The 24,882-nt window shown below is 43.6% G+C and overlaps 1 protein-coding gene across 1 annotated transcript; it reads left to right on the top strand.

The window, feature by feature from the left end:
- Positions 1-1,195: 1,195 nt before the first annotated feature.
- On the top strand, positions 1,196-23,320 carry LOC137043556 (extracellular calcium-sensing receptor-like). Its single transcript, XM_067419856.1, has 6 exons — positions 1,196-1,492; positions 1,565-1,853; positions 1,935-2,690; positions 2,797-3,024; positions 22,172-22,292; positions 22,407-23,320. The coding sequence occupies exons 1-6, from the start codon at positions 1,212-1,214 to the stop codon at positions 23,318-23,320; spliced, it is 2,589 nt and encodes an 862-aa protein (XP_067275957.1). The 5' UTR covers positions 1,196-1,211.
- Positions 23,321-24,882: the final 1,562 nt, after the last annotated feature.

The raw sequence follows: 24,882 nt of genomic DNA, 5'->3' as shown, positions 1-24,882 counted from the left end.
TGCTGGAGGAGCTCAGGGCCTTGGGGGAAGCTCACCTGACAAGATATTGCACGTATCCAGTCCGTGGAGTGGAATGGCGTGCAAGCAAAGACACCTGAGCTTAGTCCATTACTGGCCACTTGTAGAGGCGGTACATAGTCGGCTCCACAGGCTCCACTCTGAGTTGTAAAATCTGGTGAATGTGTTTGGTGTCGCCCAGCCTGCAGCTCTGCAGATGTCTGTTAGCGAAGCGCCATGCGCTAAAGCCCAAGAGGAGGTCACACTCTGAGTGTAGTGTGCCCTGACCCCAAGGGGGATTAAGCCAAAACAATGGCGTCCACTATCCAGTGGGACAACCTTTGCTTTGAGAGAGCCTTCCCTTTCAGCTTCCCACCATAACAGAAAAGAGCTGGTCTGAGGTCCTGAAACAAATGTCCTGTCTAAGTAAGTGCGGAGAGCACATACTGGACAGAGCAGTGCCAAGGCTGGGTCTGCCTCCTCCAAAGGCAGCGCTTGCGCTTCTAGATCTCAAAATTGATAGGCTTCTAAGCGAAACCCCCATTGTCACTGATGTCACTCGGAGTGACTGAACGAAAGGGAATATTTATGCCATGCTTTGTGGGACCGCTAAACCAGGTTGGATTATTCTCGATGTGTCAACTCTAAACCTACTTTGATAATCAGAGTTTGTTCAGCTAGCTTAGTGCAACAGGCCTCAGCTTTGTTTACTCTATTTATTTTCCTTGTGTTTTCAGTCCTGTGCCAGATTGTCATCTGAATTGCCCATGTTCAGAGTTGGTTTCTGCCTTGTCTTGTCCACCTCAGATCATCCCTTAACCCAGCCATGATAGGCAATGTGGACTTAAAAAAAAAAAAAAAATAGGATGCTTTAATGCTTTAAACATAAAATATAGACAGAAATAAACACATACAGAAACTAGTGTTTATACACTGGAATGAAATATTACAAATGCCAAAATAATATGCTTTTCAAAAACAAGAAACCAATTGAGAATACACTAGAAAAAAATGAGGCTAAGAACATGTTAGATGTATATTGAGTAGGATTTTCAAATACTTTACCAGATACCTAATCTCACAATTTACTAGCTTTTGACAGCATGAGACAAACAAACTTACTACACCCCAGCTTGACCAGAATAACTTATTCCGATCAATAGGGTCCAATAGGGTCATTAGCTACATCCCTCAATCAGTCAACCATACTAACTATGTCTATAAGAGTGCGAATTCTGTATCAGATCATTTGCATTCTGCATTCGCTGCAGTGCACACTCATTGGGATGCTTCTCTTTCTTTATACACTCCTGCTTTTCCATCAACTTCATACAAAGGTGGAAAACACTCCTTGTCAAACAATGGGAGACCCTAAGTTTCCGCTACTTTCTAAAGATGGAGATGTAACTATTGGAGGAATTTTTGCAATCCACAAAATGGAAACATTACCTTCGTTTGAGTTTACACAAAAACCTCAACTTCTGTCATGCTTAAGGTTTGATACATGTGAAATTGTTTGTTAATTTAGTTAATTTTAAGCAAACTGATTTAATGTTTATTTTCACAGTGTGAATCTGAGAGATTATCGTATGGCACAAATGATGATTTTTACAATTGAGGAGATTAACAGAAGTGACAATTTGCTCCCAAATATTTCTATTGGTTATCGAATCTATGATACCTGTGGTTCAAGACTGTCTACCATGAGTGCAACTATGGGACTGATGAATGGTCAGGAGTTTGGAGCAGGACACAAATGCAATGGACAGTCTCCTTTATATGCTATCATAGGTGAATCAGAATCTTCTGCCACAGTGATTATGTCCAGAACTACAGGACCTTTTAAAATTCCAGTGGTAAGGAGCAATAACACTACATGTTTGACATAACCACCATACGGATGACTGTATCATTGTATTAAGTGATTTCTTTTTCAGATAAGTCCGTCAGCCACATGTGAATGTCTCAGTAATAGAAAAGATTACCCCTCTTTCTTCAGAACTATTGCTAGTGATAATCACCAGAGCAGAGCACTTGTATACATTGTCAAGCACTTTGGCTGGTCTTGGGTGGGAGCTGTGAACAGTGACAATGACTATGGAAACAATGGAATGGCCATATTTCTGAAAATAGCACAGGAAGAGGGAATTTGTGTAGAGTACTCTGTGAAATTCGACCGAACAGAGCCAGACAAACTCCAAAAAGTTGTATACACTATAAAAAGAGGCACGGCAAAAGTGATTGTTGCCTTTGTTTCATTTATTGAGATGAGCTTACTTATTGATCAGTTCAGCGTTCAGAACATTACAGGCTTCCAAATGATCGGTGTAGAATCATGGATAACTACAAACAATGATATCACTCCACATAGTTTTACTTCCCTAGGAGGGTCACTGGGATTTGCAGTGAGAAAAATCAATATTGAAGGGTTTGTAGATTATGTTAGAAAAGCATTCTGGGACACAGCTATTCCATGCCTGCAGAGTGAGGCAAATTCTTCTGGATATGCATTAAGTTGCAGCAAATATGATGATATTCTTATGCTAAAAAACTACACTGAAGATGTACCTGAACAAAGATTTGGAAGCAACGTCTACAAAGCAGTTTATGCTGTAGCTCATTCACTACACAGGCTACTTGAGTGCAAAGAACAAAAAGGCTGTGAGAAAAACCTGATGATACAGCCACAAGAGGTAAAAGATAAAAGACATAAGCTATAGAAGAGGGAAACATATTTTTGTTGAATATGTTAAAAGAAACAGTGATAATATCAAAACTGACTCTCTTTTTTTCCGCTAGGTGGTTGAGGCTCTTAAAAAGGTACATTTTACTATCAAAATGGGTGATCATGTATGGTTTGACAGCACTGGTGCCGTAGTAGCCCAATATGAAGTTGTGAACTGGCAGCAGGACTCAAATGGATCATTCCAGTTTAAAACTGTGGGATACTATGATGCCTCACTGCCTCCTGACCAGCGCTTAGAGCTTAATACTAAAGAGATCATTTGGGCTGGAGGACAGCTAAAGGTAAATGGCAATACACTGTTTCTGCTAAAGGATTATTTTAAATTTAGAGAATGTCATATCAAAAACTAAAAAAGTAAATACTTCTATGGACCTTCATGATTAGTATAAGGAATACCAAATTAGTTTAGGTTAGAAAATGGTTCCACAACAATCAGGTTATCTTCTGTTCATTTCACGAGTTCACACTTACATCAATTAAATAGAGTAAAGATTATGCGTATTTGGCGTGCTGTCCGGGGAGGGCTCCGGGCTCGGAAAATTTGCTCGAACCCAGAGTAAGTAGATGTATGTAGTTACATTTATAATAACACTGTTGACACTTCCCTTACACCTAATGCTACCCTTAAACTTACCCATACCACCACATCTGTCCCTAACAGTACCCGTATCCCACCTCAATATCAGTAAAAGTGTTTTGCAATACAATATGAACACAATAAGTACATTGTACTTATTTTCTGATGTAAGTACACAGTAGTTAAGGCTAACTAATATAAAGAACCCCCCCAAAAAACAAGCATGTGGCTTGATTTTTCATTTTTACATTCTGGGGTAAAAATTGGAAAAGCAACTTGAATATTCAATCTCTACCTGTGGGAGGAAATGAAACATTATTTTGTATCAGTGTATTTTATAGTCACAGCATGCCTATTATCTGCTAGGCCTACTCTAATGTGTTGTTTATTTTTCATTTTCATAGAGAATTTCAAAAATACATTTTGGTTATTACTGACATATAATATGTCATATACATGTATAATGCATATCATTAGTTCCACAAAGCGGTGCTGTTTATTTCAGTGGAGGACTTTATTTCGAAATGTGAATTTAACATCATGATTTGATGAATGAGATGCCAACTCGAGATGCCAGTTTGAAATATCATACATTAAAAAAAGTTAACAAAAAATGCTCAATCTAGTTACATTTTAGGGGTAATTTTAAATAAATAAAAAGCAAAATATAGCCATTATAATATAGTGCTCTCTCTCTCTCTCTCTCTCTCTCTCTCTCTCTCTCTCTCTCTCTCTCTCTCTCTCTCTCTCATAAGAACATATCAAAACAAACCCTGAAATAACACTTTGAATAGAGCCCTGCACGGGCCTCAAATCTAGGCACTAGCCTGGCCCATCAGCATATCATTTTGTTTCTTCATTAAGTTAATTTAGAAAAATGTTTAGAGCAATTTTTGTTTGTTACATTAAAGTTTTTATTTTTCTAAGTGATGACCAAGCGGCCAGCAATTTAGCCTCTCAAATCAACTCTTGACTTGTCTTGCCTATAATAAAATCCATAGATGTAAAACACTTCAAGCATCACAATGTTAGTTAATTTAGCCTATTATTAGCACCACAGTAAAAGGCATTTTTGACAAGCTGAGGCAGGCTGACAGCTTGCAGCGGCGCTCACAAACGAAACAAGCTACAAATAATTAAAAAAAAGAACATGCAGGTTATCTTACACCTTACACCTTCGCAAAATGAATATAAACCCAATCTTCAATTTCCGCAGTATATGCTCATTTAAAAGAGTCCACAGCAACAAGAGCAAAAGATTCAAGATGCATTTTATTCAGCAGCTCATATGCAGTAAATATGAGAAAGAGCGACTTAAGCACTGGTAAGATCATTTAGTCTCATAATTTTTATTGAAGATGATTGTGTTTTTGAGTATCTAAGACTTATTTTAAGTTTAATTTACAGCCATTTGCATTGGCTTGCTTTACTCATTTGCAGTGATGCGTGTTGCAGCACCATCATATCCATCTAAAACATTTAGCCCATAACACAATTGTAACGAAGTTCGTAGCTGGGAAGGAAGGAGGCGGGAACCGGCGAACGTTCAATAACATTTATTAATTCAAAAGAAATAAACAAAACGAAAGTAAAAACCGCGGGCAGCCCCTCACGGACGACTGCCCGCGAACACACAAACAAAACTAAACATAAATTCCAGGCCTGGTCCTCTCTCGTCTTCCGCAGCTCTTGCTCCTCCTTATATGCTCCCGTCACATGGCCGCGAGACGAGACCGGTGTGCCACGCAGCTGGCACTCGTGAACATTAATCACCGGCCCGCTCTCGCGGTCCCTCGCCCCGCTGCCTGTCACACCACAATCTTAATGTGCCTTTTAATTAATAAAATAAATATAAAATGAAGGAGAAGCCTAAAAAAAGGCATGACGTGAAAATTGCACGGCTATTAAATGCAGGGCTCTAACTTTGGACAATAAAGCAAGAGATAAAGTGTCAGGGTTCTGTCGCTTCAGTCTAGCTTTCTCTTGGTTTTGTGACAGAGCCCTAACACTCCTGTATTGTTTGTCTTGTGTGAGCGCGCAGCTTTAAGCATGCTTGAGCTGCATGCTCTTCTTTCCTTGTAGTTTTCTGTGTTGGGCGTGGTGTTCGGATCACAGCACTTCGGTCTAGTTGGGTTTCGGTTTTCTGTTGAGATTTGGACATTCATGCTCAGAGTGTTTGTCCCTGAGCATTTTCTTCTTGTGTGCTCTGTCTTGTCATGTGAGTGTGTGCTCTACTGTTCATCTGTTATATTTGTCTTGTGTTGTGTAGCATGCAGCTGGTGTTGTTCACTAGGTGCATTCTTTCATGTTGTCATGTTTTGTGTTAAATGCGGCTTATGAGTTTTCAATAGCTGCATGTTCATGTCACATTTGGTGTGAACACATGTTCATGTGTTTCTTTGTCTCATGTGCTCTCATGTCAATTGTCTAACCCGCCCACCTTGTTTCCTGATTATTGGTTTATTTGCCCCACCTTTCTTCCCTCGGTACCCTCTCTTGTTTGCTCCCTATTTAGTCTCCTTGGCCCTCATTTATCAAAAGTGCGTACACCAAATTTCCAGCGTACACCTTGCGTACACCCAAACCCACGGTGACTTTGAGATTTATCAATATGGACGTTGGCGTACGGCACGCTCAAATCCTACGCCAGCTCGGGAGGTGGTGTACGCACGTTTGAGTTAGTGGGGAAATGCGCAGAAAAGCAATTCCTAACACCACAAAACGCACTGACAAAGATATGCTATATGACCCACTGTAAAAAACCACAACAACAACATTTAGTGTTTATTTTTGTGCAACATGAACGTCAATGTTTAATTTGTATGACTTTACCAAAGCGTTTGATCTGTAGGCATATGTATTCCTCCAGTCGCGAGCCTGTGCGCTTTATCTTACGTTTTAGGCCCGCGCCTGGCCCAGCAGCTGCGCACCGACTGGGACTAAAATAATTCAGACTGACAAAATAATAAAAATGGCCTTCTTCTTTTAAATAATAATAAAATCAATAAAAACGGCATTCTTCTTCTAAATAACAAGCGTCATTAAGAATAATAATCATAATAATAAGAAGAAGAATCTTACAAATTGTCATGTAATTATTAATGTGAATGAATGGTAGTACTCCGCATCACATCATCATCACTATTGTACACCCCAATACATGTGCCGTGATACGAAATTAAATGCTAATTGTTTCAAAACGTGCTGTAAAATAATGCATTGTGATGGTAATTTATCATCCAAACAGCTATTTAAACTGCTGGAGTGCGCTTCTCAACCCCCACACTAACAGTAGCTACTCGTAATTTGGATCCATATTTTGTTTTTGTGAGCGCCTTTAATCCCACTCTTTAAACTCCCAAATAAAACAATTTCGGGTTTGTTTCCACTTCCCTGGAGATGGTCTCGATGGGCGCGTCTCAATCATAGTTCAGTAGTCAGAGCACTGATCAGGGAGTCAGCCCGTTGACTTATGTCCTAATCAGTGCCCTGACTAGTGGACTAAAGAGATGATTGAGCGCGCCCGATCTCCACGTCGGAGAAGTTTCGTTTCTTTGCCGTCTTCTGTTTGTCCATGGCGTAAAATGAGGGCGTGCGGGAGGCGGAGACTTGAATATATAGGGGCGTGTTATTCTAATGACGATCGTTTTCAGCCGACGCATTTATCAAGGGCAGGTATTGCGTACACCTGAATTGCAGAGGTGCGCACAGTTTCATAAATCAGGCGGTGAGAGGAGTGTAAGCATAATCTTACGCCAACATATACACCCGTTTCTACGCAAGATTGATAAATGAGGGCCCTTGTGTTTGCAGCCCTGTGCTGGATCATTGTTGAACTTACCTCATGTTTCTCTGTCTGTCTGCATTGCCAAGTGAAGAGTCAAGTCTTGTTTTTACCCCTTGGGGTAGTTTTTGTTTATCTTGTTTTATTTAATTTAGTAAAGCCCATTCCTCCTGGAAATTGAGTCCTTGCTCCTTTCCCTTCAACAAACCCTGACATAAGGAGTATTTTGATGGGCTATTCATTGCCATCTTTCATTTTCAGAAATGAACTTACCCATTAGCGGCAATTGATTTCCATTTGTCATTTTTATTTTGCAATTACAACTACGTGATATAATGAGATCAATGTTTCAAACAACATTTTGAATACAAAAAATAATCAATACTTGGATTATGAAAGTAGTATCACCAGTAGGTGGTACTATTATATTATTACGCATTATATTACACTGTAAAAAAATATTTAGAAAAAAAGTTACCTGGTTGCCTTAAAATTTTGAGTTCATTGAAATTAAAATTTTGAGTTAATACAATGAACATTTTTTGAGATTCGACAGCCTTTATTAAAATATTATTAAAAGATTTTGTAAGCATATTGGGTAATTATGTGTGTGTTATTTCTGATGACGCAGTGAAACATGCCAAATTGTGCTATTTTCATGATGTATCACATTTTTTTATGTGGTTCAGATACAAAAATATTTTGAGTTTCTATTTATTAAAGGGGGGGTGAAACACTCAGTTTCAGTCAGTGTCATGTCAATCTTGAGTACCTATAGAGTAGCATTGCATCCTGCATATCTCCGAAAAGTCTTTATTTTTTTTATAATTATATAAGAAAGATGCGCTGTTCCGAGTCTTTCCGAAAAAAGCCGAGCGGGTGGGGGCGTATCGTGTGAGCGGAGCTAAATAATGACGTGTGCAGCAGCGCGCTGTGTGTTGAGTCGAGCGTCATCCCTAACAGCGGAAAAAAACTTTATTCAAAATAAAAATATGGCTTTTAATCAGATACAGCCATACATCTATGATCCGGAATCAGACCCAGAGGCTGCAGTTGAACAGGAGCAGCAGCAAAAACGACTAGAGCAGGACGTCTGTATGTGGTAAGTTACAAGTTATACACTAACTATATAATATGCTTAGCGGCTTGTGTTATTTACATATTTATACTTGAATTATATCGTCATATTTTTGTCTTTGAAGGTGTACATGTGGGAAGTGCAGTTGTGCACGTGTGTTTGTGTGTTTACGCGTGGTTTGTGTAGACAGTAAGCGGACTAAAAGCAGTCTCACTCACCCTTCTAACGTTGGGACTGCTCCATCCTTCAGCATTAGGTGATTGGGAAAATTCGGCGTCGAGCTGGGCCTTGTTTATGAAACAGTCGGCACCGAAATGCAGCGAACAGATATAAACATTCGCGCAACTCAGTTGCTGATCCGGAAAAGCAAATTACATCCACTGTTGCCTTAACGCAGGGTTTTTGGCGAATCTGTGCAGGACTGTCTTGGTCTGGCAACCAAAACCCCACTTTTTTGGTGACATTGTTATGTGCTATGTGTAATTGTCACCTGTCCAGCATCCTACAAGCCCCGCTTTGATGGGCTGTTGCTTTCGCTCTCTCCCTCGCTCTCTCTCACGCGCTTCCGGTAGAATTGTCCGTAAGGCCCATACAAGGAAATTCCGCCCCCACTAACGTCAATGGGGACGCATGATCTCAAAAAACTTGCCGAAACTTATGACTAACCGGAAGTAGTATTTTTGACAAAGAAATACTCCCATCAAACGTCCACCTTAACTTTTGAAACTTTGTCTATGTTTAGTATGGGATTCCAAGTCTTTAACAGTGTAAAAAGATCAGTATGCATGAAACAGCATTTCACCCCCCCTTTAAACTAATTTTCTTCATTGTATCAACTCAAATTTTTTATTTCAATAAACTCAAAATTTTAAGGCAACCAGGTTACTTACTTCTTTAAGTTAAACCAACAAAAACCACCACAAATTTTTTACAGCGTAGATAAACTTACATTTCATGTGCAGGTTGCTAAATTTATGCCTACAAAAAAAAGCCTGCCCAGGTACGGTTGGTGTCAAACCATTAGCAAGACAAACAAATTAGTTACAGTAAACACGTTAAATACCTGCCTGTACAGCTGTAGCAGCGAAGGACTATTATTCTGTTGAAAGGAATTTAAAGCTATGGAAAAAATTAAGAGACCACTTAACATTGATTTATGGATGGTATAGTGCAAATGAGCATATTCCAAGGTATAGTAGTGCAAGATGCATATATAAACAGCTGTTACTATATAAACACTTGGTAGTGCAAATAATAAAGTGCAAATAACAAAGTGAAGGAAGTTGTGAGGGAGAAGAGGAGAGTTATTAGTATATAGGGCAGTGGGGAGTGGGATCAACGAGGGTTAGAGTTCAATAAAGAGACAGCCCTGGGAAAAAAAACTGTTATTTAGTCTGCTGGTCCTGGTCCGGTGGCACCTTAAACGCCTGCCAGAGGGCAGGAGAGAAAACAGTCTGTGGGATGGGTGAGATGAGTCCTTAAGGATACTGTAAGCTTGATGCAGACAGCCTTTCCTCTGGATGTGCTCGAAGGCAGGTAGTGGAGTCCCTGTGATGTGCTGGGTGGTTTTTTACTATCTGCTGCAGTGCCTTGCGCTCTGCAACAGAGCAGCTCCCATACCATACTGTAACACAGTTGATCAGGATGCTTTCTATTGTGCAGCGATATAAGTTCACCAGAATAGCTGAGGAGCGCTATGAAGAGAAGGTGAGAAGGTGCTGGTGAGCCTTCTTGACCAGGCTGGAGGTTTTGGTTGTCCAGGACATGTCCACCGAGATGTGGATCCCCGGGAACTTGAAACTGGAGACATGCTCAACAGTCATTCCATTGATGTGGATGGTGTCTAGTGTGCCTCTTGACTATTTCCTGAAGTCTACGATGAGCTCCTTTGTTTTGGTGGTGTTGAGGAGTACGTTATTTTCAGTTCACCATGTGGACTGGTGCTGGATGTCATCCCTATAGGCAGTCTCATCGTTGTTGCTGATGAGACTGATCACAGTAGTGTCGTCCACAAACTTGAATGGAATTAGATCCATACACAGGCTTGCAATTGTAGATGAAGAGGGAGTAGAGAAACAGGCTTATCACTCACCCTGTGGGTACACCAATATTAAGTGGGATGGACATGGAGCAGGTGGAGCCTGATCGCACGTTCTGGGGTCTGTTGGTCAGGAATTCCAAAATCCATTTAAACATGGAGGTGATGATGCACAGGTCTCCAAGTCTGGCTATTAACTTGGTTGGGATGACAGTGTTGAATGCTGAGCTGAAGTCAACAAACAGCATATGTGCACAAGTGTTCTTATTGTACTTATTGTTCTTGTGCATCTCCTGATCTGAAGCCAATATTGCGTGTCTTCAACAGGAGTCACAGTTCCTTGTTCACCCATGGCTTTTGATTTGGGTATGTGGTGATCTGCTTCTGGATTGTAACATTGTCAATAGTGATACTGATATAATCCAGTACATAGGAGATGTAGCAGTCAATGTCTGTGTGAGATCCACTGGTGGCTTGAGAAGCAAGCATACTCCAGTCTGTGTGTAGAAACCTTCCTGGAGTATGAAATCTGTCCCTACAGGCCACACCTTGATGGTCTTTACTGATGGCTTCACACAGTGAATGAGGGGTGCATATTTGGGCATGATGAACAAAGAAAGGTGATCTGACTGTCCCAGGTAGGTGAGGGGTGTTGCAATATGAGCTCCAGCCATGTTTTGTGTAAACATGGTCTAAGGTTTTGTTTCCTCTGGTGTGACTGGAAACATGCTGGTGAAATTTCAGTAGCACTTTGAATGATTAAAATCACCAGTAGAAATAAACTCAGCTTCTGGGTGAACAGTCTGTTGTTTACTGATGCCTGCGTGAAGTTTCATACCAACCTCTGTAGAGGTTAAACATGAGATATAATTTGTCTTGTGTAGGTCTAATGGCCTCATTCATTCTCATGAATCTATAATTTGTAAGTAATGCACCTGTCTAGAAAGTAATGAAGAAGAAGCTGTGCGCTGCAGAAGAAGACACAACGACAAATTCACTTGATTACACAGCTTTCATTTCCGCTATTGACGCTTGCTGGTCGGTGCAAGATGCATTCTGGTATACTGTTCTGTCTGAAGACACAAGTTTCCTCTCAATGCATCCTCTATAAAAGGGCGGATCAAGAAAGTATACAGGGATTTGAACGGTAGCCTACTTGGATAAATGTGAACTTTGAATTGGAACAGTACTTGGGCACCGACTGACTATGTATGTGCTTTGTGTTTCCCTGCTCCATGAGTCAAGTCCAAGTCAATTCAAGTCTTGTTTTACCCCTCGGGATGTTTCTGTTTATTGTTGTTTTATTTTATTTTTAATAAAAAGCCCATTTGTGACCTGTCACGGAAACCAGTGACACAAGTCGGCAGTACTACTTACGAGCAAAATGAGAAAGAATGTTGAAGTTGGCTTGTTTTTCTGAGATTTTAATATGCAGTAGGGCCATCATTGTCTGTGTGTATTTCCATACTGGATAAGCCGGCTTGTTATTGGCCAACCCTCCAAGGGAAGCATGGCTTAGTTATCCAGCGCTCTGGGCGACTCTAGCTGATATCAAAATTCAATGAAGATGGCAAAGATTATCGCAGACAAGCTGAACCATGGCCGTTCCACTGAAAATGTTTTGAAATACTACTTCGATAAGCCGGATGCTTATGAATTCACTGATTCTTAAAAGGAGCTGAGCGAGAATGAAAACAGCATAACAAGACTGAGTAATATCCCTAATCTACAACTGAGCAAAAATGAAGACGAGGAAGAACGTATCAGACTTGCGTCAGACAAGTTGGACCCTAAGATACCAGAGGCTATATCGATAGTGACATTTGATGAGGATAAAGACAGAAAATGGGTAAAATCCATAACTCTGACTGTAAATGCTACACTAGGAGAAAAGAGAACTCTCTGCATAGGAGACAGTCCTGTAACCAGACATGCAAATTATTGGACAATTCGAGGCAAACAGATGCACAGCACAAACTTCGGAGATGGTTACATCCACAAAGAAGACCCTGACAAAGAGAAAGTGTCCCCAAATGACTAATTTCATTAGAGGCACTGAGATCTGCAAGAATACTTTTCTGTTTCTTATGGGGTGAGTTTCCATAAACTTCCATAAACATTTTTTTTATTCAATGTTTAGACCTTCTCATACCTACCTATTGTTATTAGCTAGCTCAGGGCTGTCAGTTTAATTGTAATCATTAATATCGTATCACTTGACAAAAAAAATAAAAATAAATTACTATAATGGTCTTTTAGATGGTAATGTTAGCATCTGCTATTAGTTTGAACAATACTTGAATTGACTGGTGTGAATGACTTAGCCCAAGCTACATAGCACAATTTGAAAGATTAAAATTACAGAGAGCTCTGTGCATGTTCCAGCTCTTTCAGATCAGATTATTCAGTGAGAAATTAATAGAAATGGTATTCTGTATGACTAAATATTTTGCACATGTGATAATAAATCAATATTTTTCCAAATGCAAGCCCTTTTGAACTAACGCCGGCTTCACACTGCACGTGCAAGCAGGGCGTAGGCAGAGCCGAAGCAGCGCGTGTGTAAAGCAGTAGCAGCGCGCGCACTTTTTGCTTTCACACAGGCAGCGTTTGTCGCGCGCAGTTGTCACGCGCAGTTGTGTACAGAGTAGGCTACTCTATAATGGATAAGTTTGCATTTCTCTTTAATGTATTTGAAATGGAAATAAAGCAAAGATTCAGATTTATCATGAAGCATTTATCATTATTTTTAAAAAATCGTTTCACTTGTTTCTGATGTTTTTTTTATTTCGTTTAGTGCGAGTTTTTGATAGAAGAAAGGCCATCGCACTATATGTCCATGAAAAGCACACTGCTAAAAAGAGAAACTTCAGGAAATCGTCTTGAAATATTGGATAGGCATCAAATTTACATGCATTACCCATCATAAACCTCTTAAAGATAATTCATAAATGACTGTAATAACTAAGAGGAAACTTCTTAATGATTTATCGAATAATTAATAACTAAATGAGCAAATTATCTAACAACGTTTTAAAAAAAATACAAAATAACACACATCATAGTCTATCTACATGTCTATACTGTTTGTGTGCTATATTAATGTGTGTATATTCTATTTACCTATCCATATTTAGTTGTTCGTTCGTGAGACAACGAAAGACTGTCAAAAACACTTAAAAATGACGTACCATCAGCACCAAGAGCCGCTCACGCTCACCAACTTCCTCCCATGCTTTTTCCTTCACTTGCAAGTCTTTATAAAGCAAACTGTGTGGATCACAGAGAACTGTGTGCTTCTAAACCTCCACGATGAGAGTGTCATCCATTGCTGTCTTTCCTGGACAGGTGCACTCTGAAGAACACTGCCTGTGACACCACTTGCTTTTTGTTTATCGTTTCTGTTATGCCAGCATATAGTTATAATATATACATAATTTAATTCATATTTAATTCAAGCTAAACTGGCATACATTATTTAAAATTAGTTCCCTTTCGGGGAACTCGAGCTGCGTCGAAACGCTGTGAGAACGCCTCTGCGTTAATGCGTCGTGAAGCGCCTGTAGAACCATTCCATCGGAAAAAAGATCGATCGTCGGCGTGATGACGTCATCGACCGGAAGCTATAAAACGTCCGTGAAAACAAACAGGAACTAGCTTCTGAGCCTTCAGCAAGCGATCTGTGTGAACCTGTCTGTCTATTTGGTGTTTTTGTCTGTCTATTTGCAAGAGTTTTTCCACCTTTTTGTTAAATATTCCCATATTTACAAAAGAAGAGAAAATAAATAGATAGATTATGGCGAGTGAAAGCAGTAACTTTAAGAGGTGTGTTCATCCCTGCCCACGCTACATCACGAGCGGGGATACACACTCTCTTTGTGTAGCCTGCTTGGGAGCGCAGCATGCCCAGGCAGCCCTCGAGGGGGCTGCTTGCGAGCACTGTGAGCGATTACCATTGAGAACGCTGCGCTCCCGCCGGGCACTCTTCGAGGAGGGTGCCTCGGCTCGTGTTCCCCGCGGCTCTGGTCCCGCTTCCGCCGAGGCGGAGCGAAGGCTGCAGTCGTGGGGATCACAATTGGATGTTGCAGAGGGGTTAGAGACGGGCGCTGCCTTATCTCTGCCCTCACCTGCTCCATCCAGCGGCTCTTCTCGGGGCATGGAAGCACGCATGGCGGTTTCTTCCCCCCCGAGAGAGTCGCCGGTACTTCATCTGTCCAGCTCTGAGGAGGTGGACGTTGAAAGTATCGATACTGAAGACTCGCCACTTCAGTCCCCTGCTAGTGAGGAGCTAGTTGAGGTTTTGACGCGAGCAGTGGCCAGATTAAACATCGACTGGCCCACTGAAAGATCTGAGGCAGGGAGAAAACGTCATAGCAAGCTAGACGAACGCTTCCTGCCATCTCGCGCTTCAGAACCTCAGCGGCGGGGCCTGCCGTTCTTCCACGACTTGCACACCGAGGTGGCAAGATCGTGGAAGAGACCGGCATCATATCGTGTCTTCAGCCCGCAGACTTCGGTCTACAGCAACATCAGCGGGCTGAGATAGTATGGTTATGGGGCGATGCCAAGGGTCGAAGAGACGCTCGCGAGCCATCTCTCACCTTCTTCGGCATCGTCCCTTAAGGCCCCAACTTTACCCACCAGACCATTAAAAACAACGTCGGCGCTGGTGGGTAAAGCGTACTCGGCAGCGGGTCAAGCGGCTGCATGCCTGCACACGATGGCTATCGTGCAGGCATACCAGGCTGACCTGCTGAGGGATCTGGACAGTAGTGATGCTGTGGGGGGAGATATTGTCGCTGAATTAAGATCATCAGCTGATTTAGCTCTCCGGGCCACCAAGAAGACGGCCAGATGTGTTGGCCGCTCCATGGCAGCATTGGTGGCTACGGAGAGGCATTTATGGTTGAACCCCACAGACATCAAGGAGAGGGAGAAAGCCTTTCTGCTTGATGCGCCGCTTTCTCCTGGAGGCCTCTTCGGTGATGCAGTCCACACTGTCACCGAGAGGTTCCAGGAGTCGAAAAAGCAAGCTGCGGCGCTCAAGCAGTTCCTCCCTCTCCGGGTCCAGGTCCCTGGGGCTGCTGCTGATACTACCAAGCAGCCCAGACCGAGTACGAGCTCCTCACACAGGGCTCAACAAAAGCAGAGCGTCGCTGCCCGAGCTCCCCCTCAGCGTGGGGACGAGGGGCGGCGCTCTCAGACGAGGCCTTCGAGGGGCAGGGCTGATCTGCGGACAGTCCTGATCGCCAAGAAGGCCTCGTCGAAGCGTTCCTGACGCCAGAAGCGTCAGGACGCTGAGGGTGGTTCCCCCCATAGGGAAACGGTGTTTACCCCTGCTAACGGTACCCGTTTCCCTACGGCACCCTCGGGGGGCCGCGCTGCCAACCCCGCCGCAATGCCGGGGCGCAGTCGGTCTCCGCGGGCCACCCGAGGGTGGTCCGCACCCCCTTCGGGGGGCCCCCGAGCAGTCAAGTCAGTTGTTCCCTGCCGGTCCGCCGCTTCAGGGCACTGCGCTTGTTGCTCAAAATACACCAGAGGCCAGCCTCGAGAGGCTGGTTCCCTTAGTAGATTTTCTAGACGAGTGGAAACGTCTATCAAATATATCTCATTGGGTCCTGCAGATAGTAGAAAGGGGGTACGCCATTCAATTCAGAAGTCGGCCACCTCCTTTCTGCGGTGTCCTACCTACAGAGGTGGGCCCGGAGCAGGCTCTGGTAATGGCACAGGAAGTAGAGACACTCCTGCAAAAAGGGGCTATAGAGAGGGTTCCCCCTCCCAGCAGGGAGTCGGGCTTTTACAGCCGTTACTTCATCGTGCCGAAGAAGGATGGGGGCTTACGCCCGATATTAGATCTACGGCTACTGAATCGCTCGGTGGCCAAGCTCAAATTCAAGATGCTTACACTCAGACAGATTGTAGCGCAGGTCAAATCGGAGGATTGGTTTGTCACCATAGACCTCAAAGATGCGTATTTTCATGTCTCCATCCTTCCACATCACAGGAAGTTCCTGAGGTTTGCCTTCGGGGGAGAGGCATACCAATATCGTGAACTTCCCTTCGGTCTAGCACTGTCACCCCGCACGTTCACCAAGTGTGTGGATGCAGCTCTGGCGCCGCTGCGTCTGCAGGGCATCCGCATTCTGAACTATATCGACGACTGGCTGATTCTAGCGAATACAGAGCAGATGGCGGTTCAGCATCGAGATGCTGTTCTCGCCCATATGTCGAAGCTGGGGTTGAGGCTGAACGCCAAGAAGAGTGTGCTTTCTCCGGCTCAGAGAACCACTTTTCTGGGTGTGAACTGGGACTCGGTAATTATGCGGGCGCAATTATCGCCAACACGCATAGCATCGATCCTGGCAGCCGCCAAAGAACAGAGGCTAGGCCGAGCCGTCACTGTGAAACAGTTCCAGAAACTGTTAGGTCTCATGGCAGCAGCGTCCAACGTGATACCTTTTGGCCTACTGTACTGTACATGAGGCCACTGCAGTGGTGGCTCAAAACAAAAGGGTTCTCCCCGAGGGGAAATCCGCTCCGCACGATCAAAGTCACGCGGCGATGCCTACGTGCTCTGGTCATGTGGAAAAACCCGGGGTTCTTATCTCAGGTTCCCGTGTTGGGGGCTCATGTTCGTCGCGTAACGCTAACGACAGATGCCTCTCTCACGGGCTGGGGGGCGACCATGAGTGGTCGCTCGTCCCAGGGTCTATGGCAGGAACATCAGCGGCACTGGCACATAAATCGGCTAGAGATGCTCGCAGTGTTTCTTGCATTGAAACAGTTTCTGCCCGACCTCAGGGGCCACCACGTACTAGTCAGGACAGACAACACGTCCGTGGTCGCCTATATAAATCACCAGGGGGGTCTGAGGTCTCGTCCGTTGGACAAATTGGCACATCGGATCCTCCTGTGGGCCCAAGGGAAATTGCTGTCAATCAGGGCAGTATATATCCCGGGGGCCCTGAATCAGGAAGCAGACAGCCTGTCGAGACAGGGGCCGAGGCCCGGGGAATGGAGACTCCACCCAGAGGTGGTGGAGCTCCTTTGGAAGGTTTATGGGAAAGCAGAGATAGACCTGTTTGCTTCGGCGGAGAATTCTCACTGCCCGCAGTGGTTTTCTCTGACCCATCCGGCCCCGCTGGGGCTGGATGCCATGGTACAGTAGTGGCCGAGGCTGCCCCTGTACGCCTTCCCCCCGATTGTCTTGCTTCCAGGAGTTCTGGAGAGGGTACGCCGGGACGGGGCCCAGGTACTTCTAGTGGCTCCGAACTGGCCGACCCGAGTATGGTTTTCGGACCTGATATCTCTCCTGGAAGGCTCTCCGATGGAGATTCCGACCAGGAGGGATCTACTCTCTCAGGCGGGCGGGAGATTCCTGCACCCACGCCCGGAGATGTGGAAACTGTGGGCCTTGCCTCTGAGGGGGCTAGGCTCATAGAGGAAGGTCTCTCGGCCGAGGTCGTAGAGACCATCCTACACTCCAGAGCTCCGTCCACAAGGAAGCTGTACGCTTTGAAATGGAGACTTTTCTCAGCATGGTGCAGAGAACGCCAGTGGGACCCAGTTAACTGCCCGGTCGGTACAGTGCTGGAGTTCCTGCAGGCAAGGTTCTCGGCAGGGTTGACCCCCTCCACACTAAAGGTGTACGTGGCGGCCTTGGGTGCCTTCCACGTCCCTTTCAGTGGAGTGTCTTTGGGAAGACACCCTCTAATTACACGCTTCCTTCGTGGCACTTTAAGGTTGAGGCCAGTTATGCACTCGAGGGTCCCAGCATGGGACTTGGCCATTGTTCTGAGGGGCTTGTCCGGACCACCGTTCGAACCTCTGGAGGAGGTTTCGGACAAGTTCCTCACCTTAAAAACCATCTTCCTGTTGGCCATTTCGTCTCTTAAAAGAATAGGAGATATTCAGTCCCTGTCAGTAGGGCCCTCATGTCTAGAGTTTGCGCCAGGGATGGTGAAAGCATTTCTGCATCCCAGGCCGGGTTATGTCCCCAAGGTTCCTACGAGCCCACGGGGCCCCATCACTCTACAAGCCTTCTGTCCTCCTCCGTTTATGACGTCAGACCAGGAAAGGTTAAATCTGCTGTGTCCTGTGAGGGCACTGGATACATATGTCCACAGAGCTGCCCTGTGGAGAAAATCTGAACAATTATTTGTCTGTTTTGGACCCCCTAAGAAGGGGGCTCCAGTATCCAAGCAGAGGATGAGCAAGTGGGTGGCCGAGGCCATCTCACTTGCTTATGAAGCTGCCGGGCAGCCATCTCCACTGGCTGTCCGGGCGCACTCAACCAGGGGTATGGCTGCTTCTAAAGCACTCTTGTCGGGGGCTTCCCTCCACGATATCTGCAACGCGGCCGGATGGTCGTCTCCGTCTACCTTCGTCAGGTTCTACGAACTAGACCTGGCATCTACAGTAGGGGCACAGGTACTCTCGTAACCGTGTGCGCTTCGGCTTCACACATACGAGACACTTGGTCCTATGGCGATGTGGGTATAAGCGTTCTCACAGCGTTTCGACGCAGCTCGAGTTCCCCGAAAGGGAACGTCTCAGGTTACGTATGTAACCCTAGTTCCCTGAGGGAACGAGACGCTGCGTCGCTCTGCCATACTCCCGGCGTGTCCGTGATCACTTACTTCAGGCTTTATCAGAAGTTAGTTCCTGTTTGTTTTCACGGACGTTTTATAGCTTCCGGTCGATGACGTCATCACGCCGACGATCAATCTTTTTTCCGATGGAATGGTTCTACAGGCGCTTCACGACGCATTAACGCAGAGGCGTTCTCACAGCGTTTCGACGCACCGTCTCGTTCCCTCAGGGAACTAGGGTTACATACGTAACCTGAGACGTTTTGTAGTTCAGGCAAAAACTTATGGCAGTGACTTCGTTTTTTGTGTAGAACTTATTTTTCTTCCACAGCGCCGGATGTCATGGTGACTGAGAAACACACGGAACACTTCACTAAATTATTTCATGGTTAAATGTGTTATTTTTCATGTTAACCAGGTTAATTTTGATCAGAACAATGTACTGTGGCTTTAATTCATCGTGAGCAGCGCGTCAAAAATAGACCTGGCGCCGAAACGATCGCGGCACTGCCGCTTCTGCTCTGCTCCTGCTACGCGCCGCTGCGCTGCCTCTGCTGCCGGTGTGAATGCACTCATTGATTAACATGGGCGCCGAAAAAAATATGCGCTGCTTACGCCCTGCTTACGCGTGCAGTGTGAAGCCGGCGTAAGAGCTCAACTGAAATCTGTCCTCAGCGAGCTGTCTGCAACTTAACCACTGCAGCCGAGGGAGAATTAATTTGCGTCTGATAATCCATTCAAAATATTGTTCATAACGGAGAGATTATTTTGCACTCCTGACATAAATTAAGAAATTGTCACTGCATCCCAGTTTTATCATAAACAGTGCTCAAATATCTAAGATGGAATCTTTAATCTCTCTAATGATAGTTTGTCCAGATAAAGTAAGAGTGTTAGGTTTTAATGAGCAGTGAATGTTGTACAATAGAAATCTGGGGCCATCTGCAATCTTTGACACGCAAGAGGTTAAAGGTGTGTCTTGCAACATGTTATCTACAATGCACAAGTTCAAATAGAGTTTTGACAAAAAAAGGTTTTATAAAAAGATAAAACATATTTCAGCAACTAAATCATTTTTATGAAAGCCAATAAAGATAAATTACAGACATTTACAATGCAAATGATCTTTTATGGATAGTATGCCGTCCGATTTTTCCCGTTTTTCTGTCGTTGCTATACAACCATGCAGCTTTACAGGGGGGAGCTTTACAGGGGGCATGGCTTATCTAAATGAAATGTAAAGGAGCCCTATTGTCACTCCCAGCAGGTGAGAACCAGTGAGAAATGCACAATCTTTAGAGGCCGTTTTCTCCCTGTTTTTTTTTTTTAAATGCCTACATTCAAATGCTGTTGGGTGGTCACAGTTGGCTTCCTCCAGTCCTGTTGACATGCCAGAGGCCATCCCAGAATAGGTCACTGATGCCCCAGAGGCTGTCCAAGAGCAGGCTGCTGTCGTCCCAGAGGCATCCCAGAGCTGCCTAAATATCTTGCCTAGCCAGCACTGGGAACACAGTCCAGTGGAAGGAAATTCATGACAAGCTATGAACATGACAAAAACAAGAGCACATGGCCAAGGAAAAAATGCAAAACATGACTACTCAAGAGCCAATGAAAACAAAAACCAAGCTCTCTAAAACACATGAGACAAGAGCACAAGGAGTGTTTTTGAAAAGATGAATTATTTGAAAAACAGGGATACATTTTTTTGTTTATAATTTTTTTTCACTAGGCTACTTTTTGTGACTTTGGCACATGAGAATGAGGGTCAATACCAATATAAAAATGTTATACTGATTTAAAGGTGCACTATGCAACTTTCTGTCCACTTGAGGTCGCCTATTCAAAACAAATGCGTAGTTTGATGACGCAAAGTTTGAGCGTAGCATCTTGGGACATGTGGTCTTCACCTCACAGCCGGTGGAAAATAGGACTCGGGCAGATATCACGTTCATGCATGCGGTTATTACGTTACTGTAGTGTGAAGCAGAGCAGGACACAGTGTTGTGGAACTGAGCATGGCCGCTGGAGTGATTGTTACACAAATACCCATTTCGCGAGCACCGGGACTTTTATCATGATGGGACGGGACACATTTGCCAGGCGCCTGCACTATTTCCGCTCTTCTGGTTATGATTATGAGGTAATGCAGCTCTGTTTATCATATTAGATACATTTAAGTGTGTTGAAAATGATGTAATGATGTTACTCCATGCATTCACTTGTTCATACTACTAAGAGTAAAGCGCTCCTGCCAAATAAAACCCGAAACCGAGGGTAGCGCAGATATGACGCAATTGACAGCCGACTTCCTCAGACGCTATGCTGAAATGTCCTGGTCCTTAGTAAAAAAATAGCAATTTTTCTCTATAACAAATAGAGAAGCTGTTCTCTGCGGGTACATGAACGATGAACGCCCCTGGCGGTCTGGAGCTCACATCATAATGGCCAAGACCGCAGACTTCACGCTCTTTGCGCATAACGGTTTAAATTAACAAACTTTGAGTTCTGAGCAAGAGTTGAGTTCTCCCCGAGCGAGCTGTGCTGTGGTACTTGGAACTTTTCCTTGACAATAATCATACCAGTGGAAGCAGTGCATTTATCCTTTATTCATGCAATATCTATTCAGTCAGTACAGTAGCCTACACTTTAGTAATGTTTCTGTTTAACGTTAAATAAAATGAGGCATGGTATGCTAACTGCATCCTTCATGGCATAACATTTTTTCCTCCTAACGACCAAAATCCAAAGTGATCCAGACATGGCTTTTTAGATTTGAGAGGGGTAAAATCGCTTTCTCTGACGCGGTCGAGCTGGGCTCTGCACTTTCTGCCATCTTCCATCCAAGACGCGTCAATTTTCAGCAGTGACTCCTGTGACCTGTCCCTGAATCCCATGAGTGAGTCCATTCGCAAAGCAGACAGCCAAGTCTCTACTACCGCGGTCGTTTTTTTCCCACTTCTTTTTTTTTTACTCAAATATTAATTTTCACCTTCAAAATTAGTTTTTTTTAAACTATTCGAATATATATTCGAATTTAGAATATTCATTGACAGCCTTACTGCACATATGTCCGTCATTTTGGGTTGAATTTTGTTTGTTTAAACAACTACTTTTTTTGTTCAAAGTTTAAAATCAAACTGCTTCATGTTACTGTGTGGTCAATTGTTTAAAGAAAAATACCCTATAGCACCACTTAGCACCCAACCAGCTGTAATTTCTATATAACCACTTTGAACACAGATTCTGGTGTGAAAATTATAATACTGTGTCAATATCAGCATTATTAATTAATAGTATTAACAAATCTTAATTATTCAGAGTCAGTAAAAATGATCTGTATGTATAATGTTTTACAAAAAGCCAAGGTCTGTATGCAGCGAGAGCTGTCCTCCAGGCACCAGAAAGGCTGTGCAAAAAGGAAGACCTGTCTGCTGTTATGACTGTATCCCATGTGCAGAAGGAGCCATCAGCAATGAGACAGGTAATCTTCAGCCCATCTCAAAGGTCCAACATGAATTGTTTATTTTGTCTCCACTGTTCATCAATGAAATTGTTTCCATTTGTTTCTAACCAATGATTGCAACTTCTTCTCCAGATTCAATTAACTGCAAGCAATGTCCAGGGGAATACTGGTCTAATGTGGAGAAAAATAAATGTGTGTTAAAGGCTGTAGAGTTTCTGTCATTTGCAGAAGTTATGGGTGTAGTACTAGCCTTTTTCTCACTGTTTGGAGTAGGATTAACTGTGATTGTAGCCATCCTGTTTTACAACAAGAAGGACACCCCCATAGTAAAAGCCAACAACTCAGAGCTGAGCTTCCTGCTGCTCTTCTCATTGACTCTGTGTTTCCTCTGTTCACTTACATTCATTGCTCGGCCCACTGAGTGGTCCTGTATGTTGCGTCACACAGCGTTTGGGATCACTTTTGTCCTCTGTATCTCCTGTGTTCTTGGGAAAACAATAGTCGTGTTAATGGCCTTTAAGGCTACACTCCCAGGAAGTAATGTCATGAAATGGTTTGGGCCTTCACAACAACGACTCAGTGTTCTTGCCTTTACACTTATACAGGTTCTTATCTGTGTGCTTTGGCTAACAATATCTCCCCCATTTCCCTACAAAAATATGAAATATTATAAGGAAAAGATCATTATTGAATGCAGTCTGGGGTCTACAATAGGTTTCTGGGCTGTGCTGGGTTACATTGGCCTCCTAGCTTTTTTGTGTTTCATTTTGGCTTTTCTGGCACGTACACTGCCTGATAACTTTAATGAAGCCAAATTCATCACATTCAGTATGCTCATATTCTGTGCTGTGTGGATCACATTTATTCCAGCTTATGTCAGTTCTCCTGGAAAATTTACTGTTGCTGTGGAGATATTTGCTATTTTAGCCTCTAGCTTTGGCTTATTGTTGTGCATATTTGCACCTAAATGTTATATAATCTTGTTAAAGCCTGAACAAAATACAAAGCAACATATGATGGGGAAAAGTACATCTAAGTCCTACTGAAAAAACAATAACAGTTATATTAACATTTCAATATTTTTTACAACTGATTGTATTTAATTCACAAACATATTTACAAAGTGACAATTTTAACCACCGAAAAATGATACAGACATGCAAGGTATAGTAAGTGACATTATTACCATACATATATAATGCATTTAATTTATGCCTTAAAGTTATACCATATAAACAGCACACTGTTGAAATGTTGACAAATATAGCCTATATCTGTTAGTTCAACAAGATATGTAAAGTATCATACTGATGATATTTTTGAGCAAAGCAAAAGTAATAAATTGCAATCATTAACATCTCTGCTTGTGTAAGGTTACTAAATATGTAGGCTTTGACAAAGCAAATCTGTTGCCTGCAAAATTCTGAAATTTGTTTTTGCGCCAATGTTCTTGTGTAATTTTGATAATTCCTCGTTATCATTTAGCTAGCTAATAGAGTGGCGCAGGTATGACATCACTTTTGTAGGCCAAAATGCAGAAAACAAGTGAGATTCCCTTATCGAGGGAATTCGCAATGCATCTTAACGCTGAGAGAACGCCTCTGCGTGACCGTGTCATGAAGCACTCGTGAAATTAGTCCAATGGCGTAACTTGACGTCATAGCCAGGTGACGTCATTGACCAGAAAAATATAAAGCCCCCCTGACCCAAACAATGTCAGCTTCTGATGTCTTCACAAGCGCTCTGTGTGAAACTGTCTTTGTCTATTTATTGTTGTTTGTCCAAAAAAAGAAATGCATATAGACAGGAGATATAATGGCGAACAGACAGCATTTTTGATCGTGTGTTCCTCCCTAACCTCGCTTCATTACGAGTGAGGATACACGTGATTAATGTGTTGTTTGTGAGTGGAGTGGTGAATTCTGTGCGGTCAGCTCTAGTAAAAAGGAGCTGATAGTGTTCATTCATAAAGTTCCCGACATGCAACATGCACTTTCGAGAGTATCTGCTCCTGTTGGCTTCTTTTCGAGGGGAGAAAGTCAACAAAGATTCTTGACTCAATCTCGGATCTCGCGTTTGCCAAGGCAGTGTGTAGATCACGGGGTTGAGTCTAGTGGCTCGGATCTCGCGTTTGCCGAGGCAGCGTGTAGATCACAGGGTTGAGTCTAGTGGCTCAGATCGTGTGTTTGCCGAGGCAATGTGTAGATGATGGGTCCGCAACATATGCGTGGGGAATTGAGCAGATGGGAAATTGTCTCGGTTACGTATGTAACCCTCGTTCCCTGAAGGAGGGAACGGAGATGTACGTCGGAAATGAACCGACAAATTGGGATCTGACTTTAGAGACCAATCCTACTTTGAGTGTATAAAAACGAGCCAATGAAATTTGGCATGCGATCCACGCATTCCACGTTCCGCCCCGCAGCGCGGGTATAAATAGAAAGTGGAATGGTAGATCAGCACTTTTTCTGCATAGGAGCCGACTAGTGACTCCGCCTCCTTGCGGAAGCACAGCGCCTGGCGACGGGACGTACGTCTCCGTTCCCTCCTTCAGGGAACTGTTGTTACATACATAACTGAGACGTTCCCTTTCAGTCGGTCACGTTCG

Source organism: Pseudorasbora parva, chromosome 16, assembly GCF_024679245.1.
Source record: "Pseudorasbora parva isolate DD20220531a chromosome 16, ASM2467924v1, whole genome shotgun sequence".
In the NCBI taxonomy this organism is placed as follows: Eukaryota; Metazoa; Chordata; class Actinopteri; order Cypriniformes; family Gobionidae; genus Pseudorasbora; species Pseudorasbora parva.
The sequence above is the reverse complement of the archived record's forward strand: the minus strand, read 5'-3'. Positions and strand labels throughout refer to the sequence as shown.